At 39.9% G+C, this 19142-nt stretch overlaps 3 protein-coding genes across 3 annotated transcripts in view; 2 read left to right on the top strand and 1 right to left on the bottom strand.

Moving 5' to 3' along the window:
* Window positions 1-3: 3 nt before the first annotated feature.
* LOC138056685 (cholesterol 24-hydroxylase-like) lies at window positions 4-9021 on the top strand. Its single transcript, XM_068902537.1, has 4 exons — window positions 4-736; window positions 2682-3012; window positions 4737-4809; window positions 8382-9021. The coding sequence occupies exons 1-4, from the start codon at window positions 14-16 to the stop codon at window positions 8884-8886; spliced, it is 1632 nt and encodes a 543-aa protein (XP_068758638.1). The 5' UTR covers window positions 4-13; the 3' UTR covers window positions 8887-9021.
* LOC138056687 (uncharacterized) lies at window positions 5151-16301 on the bottom strand. Its single transcript, XM_068902540.1, has 2 exons — window positions 15946-16301; window positions 5151-6073 (listed from the first exon to the last, which is right to left on the bottom strand). The coding sequence occupies exons 1-2, from the start codon at window positions 16244-16246 to the stop codon at window positions 5514-5516; spliced, it is 861 nt and encodes a 286-aa protein (XP_068758641.1). The 5' UTR covers window positions 16247-16301; the 3' UTR covers window positions 5151-5513.
* LOC138056686 (cholesterol 24-hydroxylase-like) overlaps window positions 9960-19142 on the top strand; it is a 9621-nt gene continuing 438 nt past the window's right edge. Inside the window, exons 1-4 of the mRNA XM_068902539.1 lie at window positions 9960-10705; window positions 12647-12977; window positions 14712-14784; window positions 18548-19142. The exon at window positions 18548-19142 is cut by the window's right edge and continues 438 nt beyond it. Of these exons, the coding sequence (XP_068758640.1) occupies window positions 9983-10705; window positions 12647-12977; window positions 14712-14784; window positions 18548-19052 (1632 nt within the window). The 5' untranslated portion in view covers window positions 9960-9982 and the 3' untranslated portion in view covers window positions 19053-19142. The remainder of the gene's footprint in view (window positions 10706-12646; window positions 12978-14711; window positions 14785-18547) is intronic.

Raw genomic sequence — 19142 nt, 5'->3', positions numbered from 1 at the left:
CGTGACTTAGCATATGACATTTTGTTTCGCCTCCATGTTGCATCTTCGATGGTTGTCACATGTTGTCGGTGGTCACAAACACTTTTACAAACATTCCACCCCTGAAGCATTCCAGTATCAACAGCCAGCACTCAGCATGGCTATGGCCGCAATCCTTTATTTTCTCCTTGTATGCATGTGTTTAGCTTCTTTCACGCTAGTGTTTTGCTTCGTAGTACACCTGCATCACAAACACAAGAAACTGGATCACATTCCAGGCCCCAAGCGTGACGGATTTTTCTGGGGAAATGTCAAGGGAATTCAACGTCTTAAAGAGAAGCATGGTTACAGTGGAGTGCAAGTGTTGAATCTACTAGCCCAAGAATATGGTCCAGTTATGGTCGTCTGGTTGTTTCATCTTCCCATTATTTATGTTTCAGAAGCTGATTTAGCCAAGAAAGTGCTCATTACTTGCAACTATCCGAAAGATGCTTGGTCATACAATAAACTAGCATACGTCTTTGGAGAGAGGTTTCTAGGAAAAGGTCTAGTTACAGAAACCGATCACGAGAAATGGAAAGTAAAACGACTTTCACTTAATCCTGCTTTTCACAAAACTTATTTAAAGGAACTAACTGAGCAGTTTAATGCAAGTTGTGACGTTTTCCTGGAAAAGCTAACTGAGTTGGCTGATGGAAAAACCGAAGTACTGATGGCTGATGAGTTCAACAAAATTACTCTTGACATAATTGCGAAGGTGGGCAAAGAGTTTGTACTGTTAAAATATTAAAAAAAAAATGTTCATGTGTTGAAGATCTGACCAGTACAATGGGATGGAAAATATTTCGAATTGTGATACCTATTTTGTGGTTTAATTAAATAATATTCTATTCAGTGGTAAGGTGAGAGAGAGATTCCAATTATTTTCCAACACCCCCCTTGTGGTTCCCTGCTAGCCGAGGTTTCTTTTCGTTTGCTTTCATGGGGCTAAAAGATACCTCTGCTATGGGTAGAAAATCACTGTGTTGAGCATGCGCGGCTGTTATTTAGCGACCAAATCCTCACATGATACTTCACATGTTGTATGGGCTCACTTAACAACAGCAGAATTACTGTAAAGGAATGTACGTGACACAACGGGCCCAAGTTACAGTCAGCAAACATATCCTGGGACATGCGTTTCGAAGAGTACTGTCCAAGGTAGTGGACGGCAGTTGTATCAAAGTAAGTTCTGACCCATGGCAGAGGTTTCTTTTCTAGTACTCGTCAGTCCAGTGAATGCAGAAAAGAAGAGATCTCTGCTAGCAGGGAACTCTTGTGGAAGAGGATTTCATCAACTTTTTACTGAAAGAAGAAATCAGATATGGTTGCATGATCTTCATTGGGACTCATTTGCCAGACTAGTAGGGCATCATTTTTCCACAAGACCCCTAGAAATATGCTTAAAGCTCCCAAAATCATTTTTTTTGGGAAAAAAATTATGTAGGATTTAGTTTTCCAATAAAATTGATTGGTATGAATAAGTAGTCCATGGGTAGGGGGAGCGTTGCAGATGATAAAATGAATGTCCGGTTATAAATTGATTTGTAATCATATATTGTTGAAGTCTATTTTAAGTATTTATTTCATTAAAAGTCTTAGTTTAAATGTTAGTTTAAACTTGCAAACAAATAGTGCTAGGGTTAGTTATTAAGCCACATGTAAGTTGACAGACATAGAATTCCTTGGTAACCCCTGAATTTGTTCAAACAAAAAGGTTAAATTAAAAAAAATTGAATATTGATTATACTGAACCCAGTTGTCGAAAGCCTGATTGAGCTAATCCTGAATTACTGGAAACTCACATTGGAGTTTACTTATTGATCAAAAAAATATCCACAAGATTTTCAGAAAGAAATAATATTAATTTAACAATAATCATATCAAAAATGTCAAATAGCCTTCAGTTTTGGCTTACATTTTTGTTTTGTTGTGGCATAAAATTACATTCATTTGTCAGGCTTTTCTGACGGGTAAAATTAAAACCTTAGTTATCAGTAATCTGTAATATTTTTAACTATGGATTTGTGACAACTGGGCCCTGGTTGCTAAGCTAAACAACAAGAGTAAAAGGCACATGACACATTTGTTTTGACACATATATAAAAAGGTCCACTGGAGTATACGGATTTGTGTTTGTGGGACACCCAAGGGGTCTGATGTTTTCATATTTTGGTAAAATTGTGTTTTTGTCTGAGGCCTGCATTTTCTTGGTGAAAATTTTCCAAGCACCCAGTGGATACTTAAGTTTGACTCAACTATATTAATTTTATAAATTAATGCTTAAATTATATGCAGGTCAAGTAAGTTTTCATGTTAACTAACACGAATATGATTTACAACAAAATGTCAATAAAAGTTCAAGTTTTTAATGCAAGACAATCACAACAAGTTAAACAACTATGATAATCATGATTAGAATTTCAAGTTACCAAGGTTATTCTTGGGACTAATGTTGATGAGACTACCTAAAGGAAATATAATTTTGGAAAGAATTATGGTATTTTAGAACATTTTGGTCATACGTTGTGCATCACTTACACATTTTTGCATTGTATTTCCTGTGGTAATTACATAATGGGGTATTTTTTGAATGAGTTGTATTCAACTGGTCATAAATTAACCACAAAAAATCTGATACTTAATGTTTCCTTTCTTGATAGGTTGCCTTTGGTATGGATTCAAAAATAATTGAAGGAGATTCTATATTCCCAGCTGCCTTTAAAGAATGTTTAGCTGCACCAATTTGGTGCCTTACACACCCATTTTATTTCATCAACATCAACAGCTATGCCTATCAAAGTTCAATTATTGCTGCAATTCAGTTTGTGAGGGATACCGGGAAGAAACTAATCGATGAAAGAAGGAAGGCCATTAAGACTGGTGAAGATGTACCAAGTGACATTCTCACTTATATTCTCAAGTCAACAAATGAAGATAGCACTGTCGAGTATGAAGAACTCATTGATCACTTTGTGACCTTCTTTGTTGCTGGTGAGTGAAAACCCGTAGTGTATATAGGACTGGGACATGGTAAGTGACTTACTGGCTGCAATCTTCCCCTCCCCCCCTCCCCCTCCCCCATCCTTTGAACCCATTTCATTATTTTCTGTTTACGGAGGCAGTCAACCAATCCATAGCATTTTATATGCAGTAATAAGGAGGGGGCATTATATGGGTTAATGGGTTAAGTAGTTTTTGACTGCTTAACCCAATGACTTCTCAGGTACCCTAGGATGCCCCCAGCTGATGAGTAAAATTGTCTGGTGCTAGACAGAGTAAAATCTCCTAAGTATCACTCCCAGGGGTCAATGGGGTAACTGTAAGTGGGAATGGCTTTGTTGAAAAATATACAACAAGAGCTATTTACATCAGACGAGGGGACAAAACCTCTACTTTGGTTATTTTAAAGAAAGAGTGTTTTTAAGTCATTCATAAAATTTTTCAGCAAATGAAGAAGTTAATGTCGTAAAAAAGGTTGCTGTTATTCATTGTGGTGATTAGTACAATAATAATAAAGTATTCTCGTTTGTCTCACGATGTAGGAGCAAGGGTGGCACAGTTGGTTAGTGCGCGGCCTTGGTGCAAGAGGTCCCGAGTTCGATCCCCGGATCTCACATCCTTGTTTCGACTTCTTTCCTTTCAGTGTAGCCTAAGTAGCTTTAAATACCCTTAAAATGGAGCACTGATGGAAAGAGGGGGGTAAAATGAGCGCACTGTCGGCTTCCTGGAAAAGAGTACTCTCTATAGAGTAAAGGAACTTCTGACGTTAAATAAGGTGTATCTTTACCTTTACCTGTAGTCACTTGTGATGTAAATTGCGACGTTTCGACTGCATACTGCTAGTCTTCATTAGGCGATGAGGTTGATTGGTTTAATACGCGTCACCTTTTAAGCAGGATGCTCTGCGGTGATTGATGCATTTTGATCCTCACTGTTTCGGTGTGTTGTTCGTTCAGCAGTCCGCTGTCGTATGGTTCTCATCTCATTGTGTTTCTTAATCGTGGGCATCCATGCTTCCAGAATTTCTAAGTATTCCACTATCCCTGTTGATGTTGTTAGGGTGAAGTCTTATGTGAATCGCCTCTTTGACCCTGTGTGTGTACCAATGAGGATCACGATCAATAAACTTTTCTTGGTTCCAAAGCAGGTTGTGTCCAAACAACCGGGTTAGCGTGTTCTGAAACAGCAGAGGTCTGGGTACAGGTTTTGCGGAGGTCTCGGTACGGGTTGTGTCCCTAACTAACCCATACCTACACCGGACACAACCCATATGCAGACCTCCGCTGTTTCAGAAAACGCCAACAACACCAGACACAACTGCTTTGGAACCAAGAAAAGTTTATTGAACATGATCCTCATTGGTACACAAGCAGGGTCAAAGAGACGATTCACATAAGACTTCACCCTAACAACATCAACAGGGATAGTGGAATACTTAGAAATTCTGGAAGCATGGATGCCCACGATTAAGAAACACAACAACAGGAGAACCAGTCGACAGCGGACCGCTGAAGGAACAACACACAGAAACAGTGAGGATCGAAATGCACTAATCACAACTGCTGAAAACCAACCAATCACAGTGGAGCATCCTGCTCAAAAGGTGGCGCATAACCAGTCAACCTCATTGCCTGATGAAGACTAGCAGTATGCAGTCGAAATGAAGAAGTTAAGTACAGGTAATTCTTTTTTTATTTTTTTACGCTGAAAAACAGGCCAAGAAACAACTGCAGCCTTGTTGTCATTTTTGTTAGCAGAGATTGGAAAACATCCTGAAGTTGAGAAAAAGTTAGTATTTTTGTACTTTTATCTGTCCATATAGCTATTATATGACAATAACTTTGTATTATTATTATTGTTATAATTATTATTGTTATTATTATTATTATTATTATTATCATTATTATTATTATTATCATTATTATTATGCAGTATGTAGTACGTAAGTATGCTTACAAATATAAGTAGGAAAAGGCACTATTGTGTAACAATCCCTACTGTTAAACCTATTTACAAACCAATTGGTAATAACTAACGAACCAACATTTGAGAAAGGAACAAGAGATAATATTACTTAATAAATAGTAGAAACCTTGAATGACCTTGCTATGTTTAGGGTGTACGATAAAACTGCCTTCTGCATATTAAACAAAACCTGGTTCCCTCTATCCAAACCTAAAAACTTCCTAACTTTCTCCGCCGTCTCCATAGAGTAGCCTCCTAGTACATCAACTATCACATTAAACTGTGTGATAGTGTGGCCGGGGAACTGTTGGCGCATCTCCCATCTCAACGGCGCATACTTGTCAGTTTTCTCCTGTTCCTTCTGTTCTCCGTTGGAAACCCAAGGGCAGCTCATCTCAATAAGGATCACTTTCTTCTCCTTTCTGTCCACAATTCTCGCATCAATTCTGTTAGCCCTGACTTCCGTATTTTCAGCAAATACTGGGACATCCCAGGACGCGCACCCTCGGTCATTCTTGTACTCGGGTTTAGGTGAGACTGGAGAGTACCAAGGGGGGGGTACACTGGATAAGATCTAAGTCTTTCAGGAACTCGAAGAAAAGGATTTTCAAGGCTGCATTGTGTCTCTGCATGTACTTAGTCTGTGCCAAGGTACCACATCCGCTAATCACGTGGGCCATAGATTCAGGCCCTTTTCCACACATACGACACGTGGTATCCGAGGTGGTCAGCGTCTTCGTCTTGCTCTGGTGGTACAGCTTAGTGGGGAGTAATTGCTGGTATAACTCATAGATTCCAGCAACAGTATGCACAGGTGCAGACTTCCACTTACTAAGCCAAGTGAAGCAGTCAATAACTTTGTTATCATCCCATCTTTCTCCGAACAGCTTTCCTTGCCACCTCTGCTCTCTTACTTCCCTCATGCTTCTCTCTTCTTCTCTCGCTCGTAATGTTCTCCCTACTCCTTTAACATGTGATTCCTCACCTGAGTCAGTTTGCAACGCTTTGGGATCTGGGTATGCAAGGTCCAGAGTAATGTCCATTTCCAAAGCAAATTTCTTGGCGTCCTTTACGAGTGATCTTCTTCCTGCTCGTTCACACTCCTCCTCAAACTCGCGCACTAAACTCATCGTTCGATCTTCGTTTGCGTACAGCTTCATTGTGGTCTTGACTTTGGTCTGCTTATACAGGCTCTCAAATGACTTCAGTCCCCGGCCTCCACACTTCCTTGGTAGGTATAGCAACTCGGTTGAACCGAGTGGATGGTAGCCTCCATTCTCTTTCATGATCTTGCGAGCTTCGCGATCGAGTTGTTGTAGATCTGCGAGCGGCCATGTTAGTGTCCACATAGGGTAGGTGACAACTGGTAGTGCGTATTGATTAGACGCTAAGACTTTGTGGAAGTCCGATAGGGGGCTCGACCATATAATTGACAGTCTCTGCAAGCAAACCTTTGAAGCTCCCCACAGAACAGAGCTGTCCTCTTGCTTAGAATTTTCTAAAACTCCCAAAAACTTGTAAGTTTCTCCCTTCTTCAGATTTTGTATGACCTGCCTTTCTCCGATGGCAGTGCCTCCCAAACTGCTGTCCAATGAACCTCTCCTTACATGAGCTGTAGAACACTTCTTCTCGTTCCACTCCAAACCGACATCTGCCATGGCTTCTTTAACTGTCTTCATTACTCTCTCAAGTTTATCCTTCGACGCTGCATATATCTTCATATCATCTATGTATAGCAAGTGCGTAATCTTGCCACTCAGTGGTCTTGACAGCTTGTATCCTTCCGATGCTTTCAACTTCCAAGATATTGGGTTAAGGCATAAAGTGAACAACCTCGGACATAAAGCGTCGCCCTGTGGAAGGCCTTTGTTGAACCTTATGACGTCAGAGGTTTCATATCCTTCCTTTGTTCTGGCCGTGATCTTCGTATTCCAGCTTTCACACAGTCTCGCCACTGTTCTGCACATCCATAAGGGGAATTTGTGCATCGTCATCATTTCTTGCAACCAAGCATGGCTTACAGAATCGAACGCCTTTCGCACATCGATCCAAGCCATGCTTAGGTTCCTGCTTCCATTTCGACTATCTCGACAAACCATTCTGTCAATCATTAAGTTGTCCAAGGTCCCACTGCACTTGGTCCTGGCTCCCCTTTGCTCTTCTTCTAACAGGTTGTGTGTCTCCAGATGTTCGTCCATTGGTGACAATAAGCAGGTGGTAACCCACTTATGCTGCGTGTTCAAACAGGTATAGGCCTCTGGTTCTGACTGGAGAGCTCGCCCGGCTTAGGGATCAGATTGGTTCTCCCTCCTGTGAACCAGCTGGGATATCCGACTTCGCCCATTAAGATGGTGTTGAAGCTAGCCGCAGTCCCTTCATGTAAAGTGACAGCCCTTTTCCACCAGTAGTTGCAATTCTATCGGGGCCCGGGGCACTCCAGTTGCGTTTTTTTCTTGATCGCGTCTGCACACTTCATCTGGTTAAGTTGGAAACTGTCTTGCCGAGGGACTGGGACTAGCTTTTCAAACGCTCTTCTCACTTCCACTAAAACCACCAAGGTTTAGTATTCGCAGTGGAGCCTTTTGGGTGGTGATTAGTATATGTAATTGCATGGGCCCCTGAGGGCAATTAAGGATTGATTTCACACATATTTTCAAAGTTTTCACAAAAGTTGTGACAAGGGCAATTTTGAAAAACTTTGAAAATACAAGTGAAATTAATCCTTAATTGCACAAAAACTCATTGCGATTACATCTTTATCACATGACGGGTAATCTTATTGAGGGAAGGCAGTTCAAAGATGCAACAAATTACAATTAACTAACTGACCAATCAGTTCAATGAACACTTGAGTTTTTTTTTTAAATTACTAATTATTTGTGCATTTTATTTATTTAATGAAGACTTCAGTCTTAAAATTACAGCAAACACGCTTTCAATCAGTTAAAGTTCAATTCAATAAATTGTTGCTGTCAACAGAAATAAGGCTTAAACTTGTTTTATATGTGGATAAAGATTCTTTAGTAACCTCGCTTACTCTGGCTTAGCAACTGTTAACCAATCAGGATCAAGTAATCATACCCTCTTGATTAAGAAACAGTGCCTTCTGTCTCAGCCAATCAGAATTCAGTAATTTTGCCCTGTATGTCATGGTATGTGATAAATGCATGTATTATTATTTCTGATTGCCTAGTGACATTTTGGAATGATTTTGTAACTAAGAAATACTTTTGTAATCGCAATAGGCCAAGGGTTAAACCTAATCATTAATTTGTTTTAGCATTGACTTTGCATGTGAGGTAGGGTGCAACATATCGTTTTTACATTTCTACCTTGCAAGTCCTGCTGGCAACAAAGGTTTACTTTAAAAAACATTCCATCTATTTTCCTTTAAGATTATCTCAGGAAGTTGAGGATGTTATTGGATCCCGTCAGTTTGTTACTAATGATGACCTCAGTAAACTCCAATACACCAATCTTGTGATCAAAGAGACCCTGCGGTTACATCCTAGCGTTCCAAGTTTTACTCGTCTCATTGACAAAGATGATGAACTAGGAGGTTACTCTATCCCAGCTGGAACTCCTGTCAACCTCTTGCCTTATGCCTTGCATCGCAGCCCGAAATATTGGAAAGATCCAGAGAAGTTTATCCCTGAACGGTTTGCTGCAGATAAGGAAGATGAGAATAGATATCGACGCTATGCATATTTCCCTTTCTCTTTGGGTCCACGGCATTGTATTGGTCAAACATTTGCTGAGTTTGAGAGTAAAGTGTTGTTATCACGTTTCATCAAATCTTTTAAATTCCAGCTTGTTCCCGGACAGGATTTTGGATATGAAGACCCTAAGACTACACTGTCTGCAAAGGATGGAATTCGCTGTGTTTTAACGTTGCGATAGCTTGTAAGGCATTACATTAGTGAAGTTTTTGAAAAGGATACAAGAAAAGAAACATTAGTTTTGATCAAACACTTTGTTATTTATCTTTCCATACACTTGAAAATAGCTTTTTCTTTTCATGTGATCAAACCATTAGGTGACAAAAAAAGTACAGGACCATGGGAGAGGGTGTTGGGATTTTCTTCCTCGAACGGAACGAGGTTTTTCGCGCGCTTTTTGCAGTTAGAGCTTTTTTCAGTGAAAGTGGTTTCAAGGTATATTTCTACTCTTTGTTACAAAAGTATGACTGACTGTCCTCGTAGAATGAGAAGTCGAAGAACATCACAATATTGGTGGGAAATGATATTTCATGTGAAATATGAATTACCTAACAAGGTTCATAACAACTAAAATAAGTTCTTCCACAAATCCCACAAATTGTAACAGACCCGAGAGAGTTGAGCTCAAGCGCCTCCTTAACTTTGTTGTTAAGGCCATTCCACATAGCAGCAAGCCCTCTTCAAAGGCATATATTTTGTGGGGTTTTCTTGAAAAGAGCACATGTACGAATTGTTTTGGTGGAGGACACCCAAGAAGGGTTTAAGTAACCTCAGTTGTATTTCTATATCCCTGACGATCGTCGCTATGGGATGCCTCACCTTTCACTCTTTATAAGAACGAAGTAAGCAGTACCCTGAGGTTTTTTTGTTATTTGTTCGTATTTTAAGCAGATGAAAACTTAGCCATTGTTTGAACATGGCCATGAAACCAAGAAGCCCCGTAGCTGCAATCTTTTTTGGAAGTGTTTTGGAGTGGCCGGGCATCCTGCAGTTAAACCAGACGACCTTTCAGTTGTAATTAAGGGTGCGTTCGATTGACCGTAATCCGGAATAGGAATACGTGGAATATAAGTTAGAAACGGCCTTCGTTTTTGCGGAGATTCACATTAAAATTGTCAAACATCTGCTAAAATGCTATTTTAAACATATTTTTTTATCCTTGCTGCTTCGAAACGCACCAAACATACCGCTTTTATCATCACTCCACGTATTCTTATTCGGGAATAGGGTCAATCGAACGCGCCCTAAAATTATGAGAATAGCACGTGACTTAGCATATGACGTTTTGTTTCGCCTCCATGTTGCATCTTCGATGGTTGTCACATGTTGTCGGTGGTCACAAACACTTTTACAAACATTCCACCCCTGAAGCATTCCAGTATCAACAGCCAGCACTCAGCATGGCTATGGCCGCAATCCTTTATTTTCTCCTTGTATGCATGTGTTTAGCTTCTTTCACGCTAGTGTTTTGCTTCGTAGTACACCTGCATCACAAACACAAGAAACTGGATCACATTCCAGGCCCCAAGCGTGACGGATTTTTCTGGGGAAATGTCAAGGGAATTCAACGTCTTAAAGAGAAGCATGGTTACAGTGGAGTGCAAGTGTTGAATCTACTAGCCCAAGAATATGGCCCAGTTATGGTCGTCTGGTTGTTTCATCTTCCCATTATTTATGTTTCAGAAGCTGATTTAGCCAAGAAAGTGCTCATTACTTGCAACTATCCGAAAGATGCTTGGTCATACAATAAACTAGCATACGTCTTTGGAGAGAGGTTTCTAGGAAAAGGTCTAGTTACAGAAACCGATCACGAGAAATGGAAAGTAAAACGACTTTCACTTAATCCTGCTTTTCACAAAACTTATTTAAAGGAACTAACTGAGCAGTTTAATGCAAGTTGTGACGTTTTCCTGGAAAAGCTAACTGAGTTGGCTGATGGAAAAACCGAAGTACTGATGGCTGATGAGTTCAACAAAATTACTCTTGACATAATTGCGAAGGTGGGCAAAGAGTTTGTACTGTTAAAATATTTTGAAAAAAAATGTTCATGTGTTGAAGATCTGACCAGTACAATGGGATGGAAAATATTTCGAATTGTGATACCTATTTTGTGGTTTAATTAAATAATGTTCTATTCAGTGGTAAGGTGAGAGAGAGATTCCAATTATTTTCCAACACCCCCCTTGTGGTTCCCTGCTAGCCGAGGTTTCTTTTCGTTTGCTTTCATGGGGCTAAAAGATACCTCTGCTATGGGTAGAAAATCACTGTGTTGAGCATGCGCGGCTGTTATTTAGCGACCAAATCCTCACATGATACTTCACATGTTGTATGGGCTCACTTAGCAACAGCAGAATTACTGTAAAGGAATGTACGTGACACAACGGGCCCAAGTTACAGTCAGCAAACATATCCTGGGACATGCGTTTCGAAGAGTACTGTCCAAGGTAGTGGACGGCAGTTGTATCAAAGTAAGTTCTGACCCATGGCAGAGGTTTCTTTTCTAGTACTCGTCAGTCCAGTGAATGCAGAAAAGAAGAGATCTCTGCTAGCAGGGAACTCTTGTGGAAGAGGATTTCATCAACTTTTTACTGAAAGAAGAAATCAGATATGGTTGCATGATCTTCATTGGGACTCATTTGCCAGACTAGTAGGGCATCATTTTTCCACAAGACCCCTAGAAATATGCTTAAAGCTCCCAAATCATTTTTTTTGGGAAAAAAATTATGTAGGATTTAGTTTTCCAATAAAATTGATTGGTATGAATAAGTAGTCCATGGGTAGGGGGAGCGTTGCAGATGATAAAATGAATGTCCGGTTATAAATTGATTTGTAATCATATATTGTTGAAGTCTATTTTAAGTATTTATTTCATTAAAAGTCTTAGTTTAAATGTTAGTTTAAACTTGCAAACAAATAGTGCTAGGGTTAGTTATTAAGCCACATGTAAGTTGACAGACATAGAATTCCTTGGTAACCCCTGAATTTGTTCAAACAAAAAGGTTAAATTAAAAAAAATTGAATATTGATTATACTGAACCCAGTTGTCGAAAGCCTGATTGAGCTAATCCTGAATTACTGGAAACTCACATTGGAGTTTATTTATTGATCAAAAAATATCCACAAGATTTTCAGAAAGAAATAATATTAATTTAACAATAATCATATCAAAAATGTCAAATAGCCTTCAGTTTTGGCTTAAATTTTTGTTTTGTTGTGGCATAAAATTACATTCATTTGTCAGGCTTTTCTGACGGGTAAAATTAAAACCTTAGTTATCAGTAATCTGTAATATTTTTAACTATGGATTTGTGACAACTGGGCCCTGGTTGCTAAGCTAAATAACAAGAGTAAAAGGCACATGACACATTTGTTTTCACATATATAAAAGGTCCACTGGAGTATACGGATTTGTGTTTGTGGGACACCCAAGGGGTCTGATGTTTTCATTTTTTGGTAAAATTGTGTTTTTGTCTGAGGCCTGCATTTTCTAGGTGAAAATTTTCCAAGCACCCAGTGGATACTTAAGTTTGACTCAACTATATTAATTTTATAAATTAATGCTTAAATTATATGCAGGTCAAGTAAGTTTTCATGTTAACTAACACGAATATGATTTACAACAAAATGTCAATAAAAGTTCAAGTTTTTAATGCAAGACAATCACAACAAGTTAAACAACTATGATAATCATGATTAGAATTTCAAGTTACCAAGGTTACTCCTGGGACTAATGTTGATGAGACTACCTAAAGGAAATATAATTTTGGAAAGAATTATGGTATTTTAGAACATTTTGGTCATACGTTGTGCATCACTTACACATTTTTGCATTGTATTTCCTGTGGTAATTACATAATGGGGTATTTTTTGAATGAGTTGTATTCAACTGGTCATAAATTAACCACAAAAAATCTGATACTTAATGTTTCCTTTCTTGATAGGTTGCCTTTGGTATGGATTCAAAAATAATTGAAGGAGATTCTATATTCCCAGCTGCCTTTAAAGAATGTTTAGCTGCACCAATTTGGTGCCTTACACACCCATTTTATTTCATCAACATCAACAGCTATGCCTATCAAAGTTCAATTATTGCTGCAATTCAGTTTGTGAGGGATACCGGGAAGAAACTAATCGATGAAAGAAGGAAGGCCATTAAGACTGGTGAAGATGTACCAAGTGACATTCTCACTTATATTCTCAAGTCAACAAATGAAGATAGCACTGTCGAGTATGAAGAACTCATTGATCACTTTGTGACCTTCTTTGTTGCTGGTGAGTGAAAACCCGTAGTGTATATAGGACTGGGACATGGTAAGTGACTTACTGGCTGCAATCTTCCCCTCCCCCCCCTCCCCCCCTCCCCCCTCCCCCATCCTTTGAACCCATTTCATTATTTTCTGTTTACGGAGGCAGTCAACCAATCCATAGCATTTTATATGCAGTAATAAGGAGGGGGCATTATATGGGTTAATGGGTTAAGTAGTTTTTGACTGCTTAACCCAATGACTTCTCAGGTACCCTAGGATGCCCCCAGCTGATGAGTAAAATTGTCTGGTGCTAGACAGAGTAAAATCTCCTAAGTATCACTCTCAGGGGTCAATGGGGTAACTGTAAGTGGGAATGGCTTTGTTGAAAAATATACAACAAGAGCTATTTACATCAGACGAGGGGACAAAACCTCTACTTTGGTTATTTTAAAGAAAGAGTGTTTTTAAGTCATTCATAAAATTTTTCAGCAAATGAAGAAGTTAATGTCGTAAAAAAGGTTGCTGTTATTCATTGTGGTGATTAGTACAATAATAATAAAGTATTCTCGTTTGTCTCACGATGTAGGAGCAAGGGTGGCACAGTTGGTTAGTGCGCGGCCTTGGTGCAAGAGGTCCCGAGTTCGATCCCCGGATCTCACATCCTTGTTTCGACTTCTTTCCTTTCAGTGTAGCCTAAGTAGCTTTAAATACCCTTAAAATGGAGCACTGATGGAAAGAGGGGGGTAAAATGAGCGCACTGTCGGCTTCCTGGAAAAGAGTACTCTCTATAGAGTAAAGGAACTTCTGACGTTAAATAAGGTGTACCTTTACCTTTACCTATAGTCACTTGTGATGTAGATCGCGACGTTTCGACTGCATACTGCTAGTCTTCATTAGGTGATGAGGTTGAGTGGTTTAATACGCGTCACCTTTTAAGCAGGATGCTCTGCGGTGATTGATGCATTTTGATCCTCACTGTTTCGGTGTGTTGTTCGTTCAGCAGTCCGCTGTCGTATGGTTCTCATCTCATTGTGTTTCTTAATCGTGGGCATCCATGCTTCCAGAATTTCTAAGTATTCCACTATCCCTGTTGATGTTGTTAGGGTGAAGTCTTATGTGAATCGCCTCTTTGACCCTGTGTGTGTACCAGTGAGGATCACGATCAATAAACTTTTCTTGGTTCCAAAGCAGGTTGTGTCCAAACAACCAGGTTAGCGTGTTCTGAAACAGCAGAGGTCTGGGTACAGGTTGTGCGGAGGTCTCGGTACGGGTTGTGTCCCTAACTAACCCATACCTACACCGGACACAACCCATATGCAGACCTCCGCTGTTTCAGAACATGCCAACAACACCAGACACAACTGCTTTGGAACCAAGAAAAGTTTATTGAGCATGATCCTCATTGGTACACAAGCAGGGTCAAAGAGGCGATTCACATAAGACTTCACCCTAACAACATCAACAGGGATAGTGGAATACTTAGAAATTCTGGAAGCATGGATGCCCACGATTAAGAAACACAACAACAGGAGAACCAGTCGACAGCGGACCGCTGAAGGAACAACACACCGAAACATTGAGGATCGAAATGCACCAATCACAGCTGCTGAAAACCAACCAATCACAGTGGAGCATCCTGCTCAAAAGGTGACGCGTAACCAGTCAACCTCATTGCCTGATGAAGACTAGCAGTATGCAGTCGAAATGAAGAAGTTAAGTACAGGTAATTCTTTTTTTATTTTTTTACGCTGAAAAACAGGCCAAGAAACAACTGCAGCCTTGTTGTCATTTTTGTTAGCAGAGATTGGAAAACATCCTGAAGTTGAGAAAAAGTAAGTATTTTTGTACTTTTATCTGTCCATATAGCTATTATATGACAATAACTTTGTATTATTATTATTATTATTATTATTATTATTATTATTATTATTATTATTATTATCATTATTATTATTATTATCATTATTATTATGCAGTATGTAGTACGTAAGTATGCTTTCAAATATAAGTAGGAAAAGGCACTATTGTGTAACAATCCCTACTGTTAAACCTATTTACAAACCAATTGGTAATAACTAACGAACCAACATTTGAGAAAGGAACAAGAGTTAATATTCCTTAATAACTCGTTGAAACCTTGAATGACCTTGCTATGTTTAGGGTGTACGATAAAACTGCCTTCTGCATATTAAACAAAACCTGGTTCCCTCTATCCAAACCTAAAAACTTCCTAACTTTCTCCGCCGTCTCCATAGAGTAGCCTCCTAGTACATCAACTATCACATTAAACTGTGTGATAGTGTGGCCGGGGAACTGTTGGCGCATCTCCCATCTCAACGGCGCATACTTGTCAGTTTTCTCCTGTTCCTTCTGTTCTCTGTTGGAAACCCAAGGGCAGCTCATCTCAATAAGGATCACTTTCTTCTCCTTTCTGTCCACAATTCTCGCATCAATTCTGTTAGCCCTGACTTCCGTATTTTCAGCAAATACTGGGACATCCCAGGACGCGCACCCTCGGTCATTCTTGTACTCGGGTTTAGGTGAGACTGGAGAGTACCAAGGGGGGGTACACTGGATAAGATCTAAGTCTTTCAGGAACTCGAAGAAAAGGATTTTCAAGGCTGCATTGTGTCTCTGCATGTACTTAGTCTGTGCCAAGGTACCACATCCGCTAATCACGTGGGCCATAGATTCAGGCCCTTTTCCACACATACGACACGTGGTATCCGAGGTGGTCAGCGTCTTCGTCTTGCTCTGGTGGTACAGCTTAGTGGGGAGTAATTGCTGGTATAACTCATAGATTCCAGCAACAGTATGCACAGGTGCAGACTTCCACTTACTAAGCCAAGTGAAGCAGTCAATAACTTTGTTATCATCCCATCTTTCTCCGAACAGCTTTCCTTGCCACCTCTGCTCTCTTACTTCCCTCATGCTTCTCTCTTCTTCTCTCGCTCGTAATGTTCTCCCTACTCCTTTAACATGTGATTCCTCACCTGAGTCAGTTTGCAACGCTTTGGGATCTGGGTATGCAAGGTCCAGAGTAATGTCCATTTCCAAAGCAAATTTCTTGGCGTCCTTTACGAGTGATCTTCTTCCTGCTCGTTCACACTTCTCTTCAAACTCGCGCACTAAACTCATCGTTCGATCTTCGTTTGCGTACAGCTTCATTGTGGTCTTGACTTTGGTCTGCTTATACAGGCTCTCAAATGACTTCAGTCCCCGGCCTCCACACTTCCTTGGTAGGTATAGCAACTCGGTTGAACCGAGTGGATGGTAGCCTCCATTCTCTTTCATGATCTTGCGAGCTTCGCGATCGAGTTGTTGTAGATCTGCGAGCGGTCATGTTAGTGTCCACATAGGGTAGGTGACAACTGGTAGTGCGTATTGATTAGACGCTAAGACTTTGTGGAAGTCCGATAGGGGGCTCGACCATATAATTGACAGTCTCTGCAAGCAAACCTTTGAAGCTCCCCACAGAACAGAGCTGTCCTCTTGCTTAGAATTTTCTAAAACTCCCAAAAACTTGTAAGTTTCTCCCTTCTTCAGATTTTGTATGACCTGCCTTTCTCCGATGGCAGTGCCTCCCAAACTGCTGTCCAATGAACCTCTCCTTACATGAGCTGTAGAACACTTCTTCTCGTTCCACTCCAAACCGACATCTGCCATGGCTTCTTTAACTGTCTTCATTACTCTCTCAAGTTTATCCTTCGACGCTGCATATATCTTCATATCATCTATGTATAGCAAGTGCGTAATCTTGCCACTCAGTGGTCTTGACAGCTTGTATCCTTCCGATGCTTTCAACTTCCAAGATATTGGGTTAAGGCATAAAGTGAACAACCTCGGACATAAAGCGTCGCCCTGTGGAAGGCCCTTGTTGAACCTTATGACGTCAGAGGTTTCATATCCTTCCTTTGTTCTGGCCGTGATCTTCGTATTCCAGCTTTCACACAGTCTCGCCACTGTTCTGCACATCCATAAGGGGAATTTGTGCATCGTCATCATTTCTTGCAACCAAGCATGGCTTACAGAATCGAACGCCTTTCGCACGTCGATCCAAGCCATGCTTAGGTTCCTGCTTCCATTTCGACTATCTCGACAAACCATTCTGTCAATCATTAAGTTGTCCAAGGTCCCACTGCACTTGGTCCTGGCTCCCCTTTGCTCTTCTTCTAACAGGTTGTGTGTCTCCAGATGTTCGTCCATTGGTGACAATAAGCAGGTGGTAAACCACTTATCCTGCGTGTTCAAACAGGTTATAGGCCTCTGGTTCTGACTGGAGAGCTCGCCCGGCTTAGGGATCAGATTGGTTCTCCCTCCTGTGGACCAGCTGGGATATCCGACTTCGCCCTTTAAGATGGTCTTGAAGCTAGCCGCAGTCCCTTCATGTAAAGTGACAGCCCTTTTCCACCAGTAGTTTGCAATTCTATCGGGGCCCGGGGCACTCCAGTTGCGTTTTTTCTTGATCGCGTCTGCACACTTCGTCTGGTTAAGTTGGAAACTGTCTTGCCGAGGGACTGGGACTAGCTTTTCAAACGCTCTTCTCACTTCCACTAACCACCGAGGTTTAGTATTCGCAGTGGAGCCACTCGTCTCATTATTATTATTATTATTATTATTATTGGTTTATACATGCATGCAACTCAACAGACAGAGATACTGCTTTTCAAATAAAAATTTGACCTATTATGATTGGAAGAGAATGTTATTTTCCTTTTATAGCTTTTCGCTGTTTTGAATTTTTGTATTTGATAGTCATGATTTATTTTGTTTTCTGCGTGGTGTTTTGGGTGGTGATTAGTATAGGTAATCGCATGTGCCTGGGGGCAATTAAGGATTGATTTCACACATATTTTCAAAGTTTTCACAAAAGTTGTGACAAGGGCAATTTTGAAAACTTTGAAAATACAAGTGAAATTAATCCTTCATTGCACAAGGACTCATTGTGATTACATCTTTATCACATGACGGGTAATCTTATTGAGGGAAGGCAGTTCAAAGATGCAACAAATTACAATTAACTTAACTGACCAATCAGTTCAATGAACATTTGAGTTTTTTTTTAATTACTAATTATTTGTGCATTTTATTTATTTAATGAAGACTTCAGTCTTAAAATTACAGCAAACATGCTTTCAATCAGTTAAAGTTAAATTCAATAAATTGTTGCTGTCAACAGAAATAAGGCTTAAACTTGTTTTATATGTGGATAAAGATTCTTTTGTAACCTCGCTTACTCTGGCTTAGCAACTGTTAACCAATCAGGATCAAGTAATCATACCCTCTTGATTAAGAAACAGTGCCTTCTGTCTCAGCCAATCAGAATTCAGTAATTTTGCCCTGTATGTCATGGTATGTGACAAATGCATGTATTATTATTTCTGATTGCCTAGTGACATTTTGGAATGATTTTGTAACCAAGAAATACTTTTGTAATCGCAATAGGCCAAGGGTTAAACCTAATCATTAATTTGTTTTAGCATTGACTTTGCATGTGAGGTAGGGTGCAACATATCGTTTTTACATTTCTACCTTGCAAGTCCTGCTGGCAACAAAGGTTTACTTTAAAAAACATTCCATCTATTTTCCTTTAAGATTATCTCAGGAAGTTGAGGATGTTATTGGATCCCGTCAGTTTGTTACTAATGATGACCTCAGTAAACTCCAATACACCAATCTTGTGATCAAAGAGACCCTGCGGTTACATCCTAGCGTTCCAAGTTTTACTCGTCTCATTGACAAAGATGATGAACTAGGAGGTTACTCTATCCCAGCTGGAACTCCTGTCAACCTCTTGCCTTATGCCTTGCATCGCAGCCCGAAATATTGGAAAGATCCAGAGAAGTTTATCCCTGAACGATTTGCTGCAGATAAGGAAGATGAGAATAGATTTCGACACTATGCATATTTCCCTTTCTCTTTGGGTCCACGGCATTGTATTGGTCAAACATTTGCTGAGTTTGAGAGTAAAGTGTTGTTATCACGTTTCATCAAATCTTTTAAATTCCAGCTTGTTCCCGGACAGGATTTTGGATATGAAGACCCTAAGACTACACTGTCTGCAAAGGATGGAATTCGCTGTGTTTTAACGTTGCGATAGCTTGTAAGGCATTACATTAGTGAAGTTTTTCAAAAGGATACAAGAAAAGAAACATTAGTTTTGATCAAACACTTTGTTATTTATCTTTCC

This window comes from Montipora capricornis, chromosome 7 (genome assembly GCF_036669925.1).
Source record: "Montipora capricornis isolate CH-2021 chromosome 7, ASM3666992v2, whole genome shotgun sequence".
Lineage (NCBI taxonomy): Eukaryota > Metazoa > Cnidaria > Anthozoa > Scleractinia > Acroporidae > Montipora > Montipora capricornis.
This window is presented reverse-complemented; position numbering and strand designations above follow the sequence as displayed.

Coding starts and splice junctions, on each gene's coding strand:
- LOC138056687 (XM_068902540.1), bottom strand. CDS start 16,246: ATGAAAGAGAATGGAGGCTACCATCCACTCGGTTCAACCGAGTTGCTA. Junction 6,074..15,945: donor AGCGTTGCAAACTGACTCAG/GTGAGGAATCAC, acceptor GTGAACGAGCAG/GAAGAAGATCACTCGTAAAG.
- LOC138056685 (XM_068902537.1), top strand. CDS start 14: ATGACATTTTGTTTCGCCTCCATGTTGCATCTTCGATGGTTGTCACAT. Junction 737..2,681: donor CTCTTGACATAATTGCGAAG/GTGGGCAAAGAG, acceptor CTTTCTTGATAG/GTTGCCTTTGGTATGGATTC. Junction 3,013..4,736: donor TGTGACCTTCTTTGTTGCTG/GTGAGTGAAAAC, acceptor GCTGAAAAACAG/GCCAAGAAACAACTGCAGCC.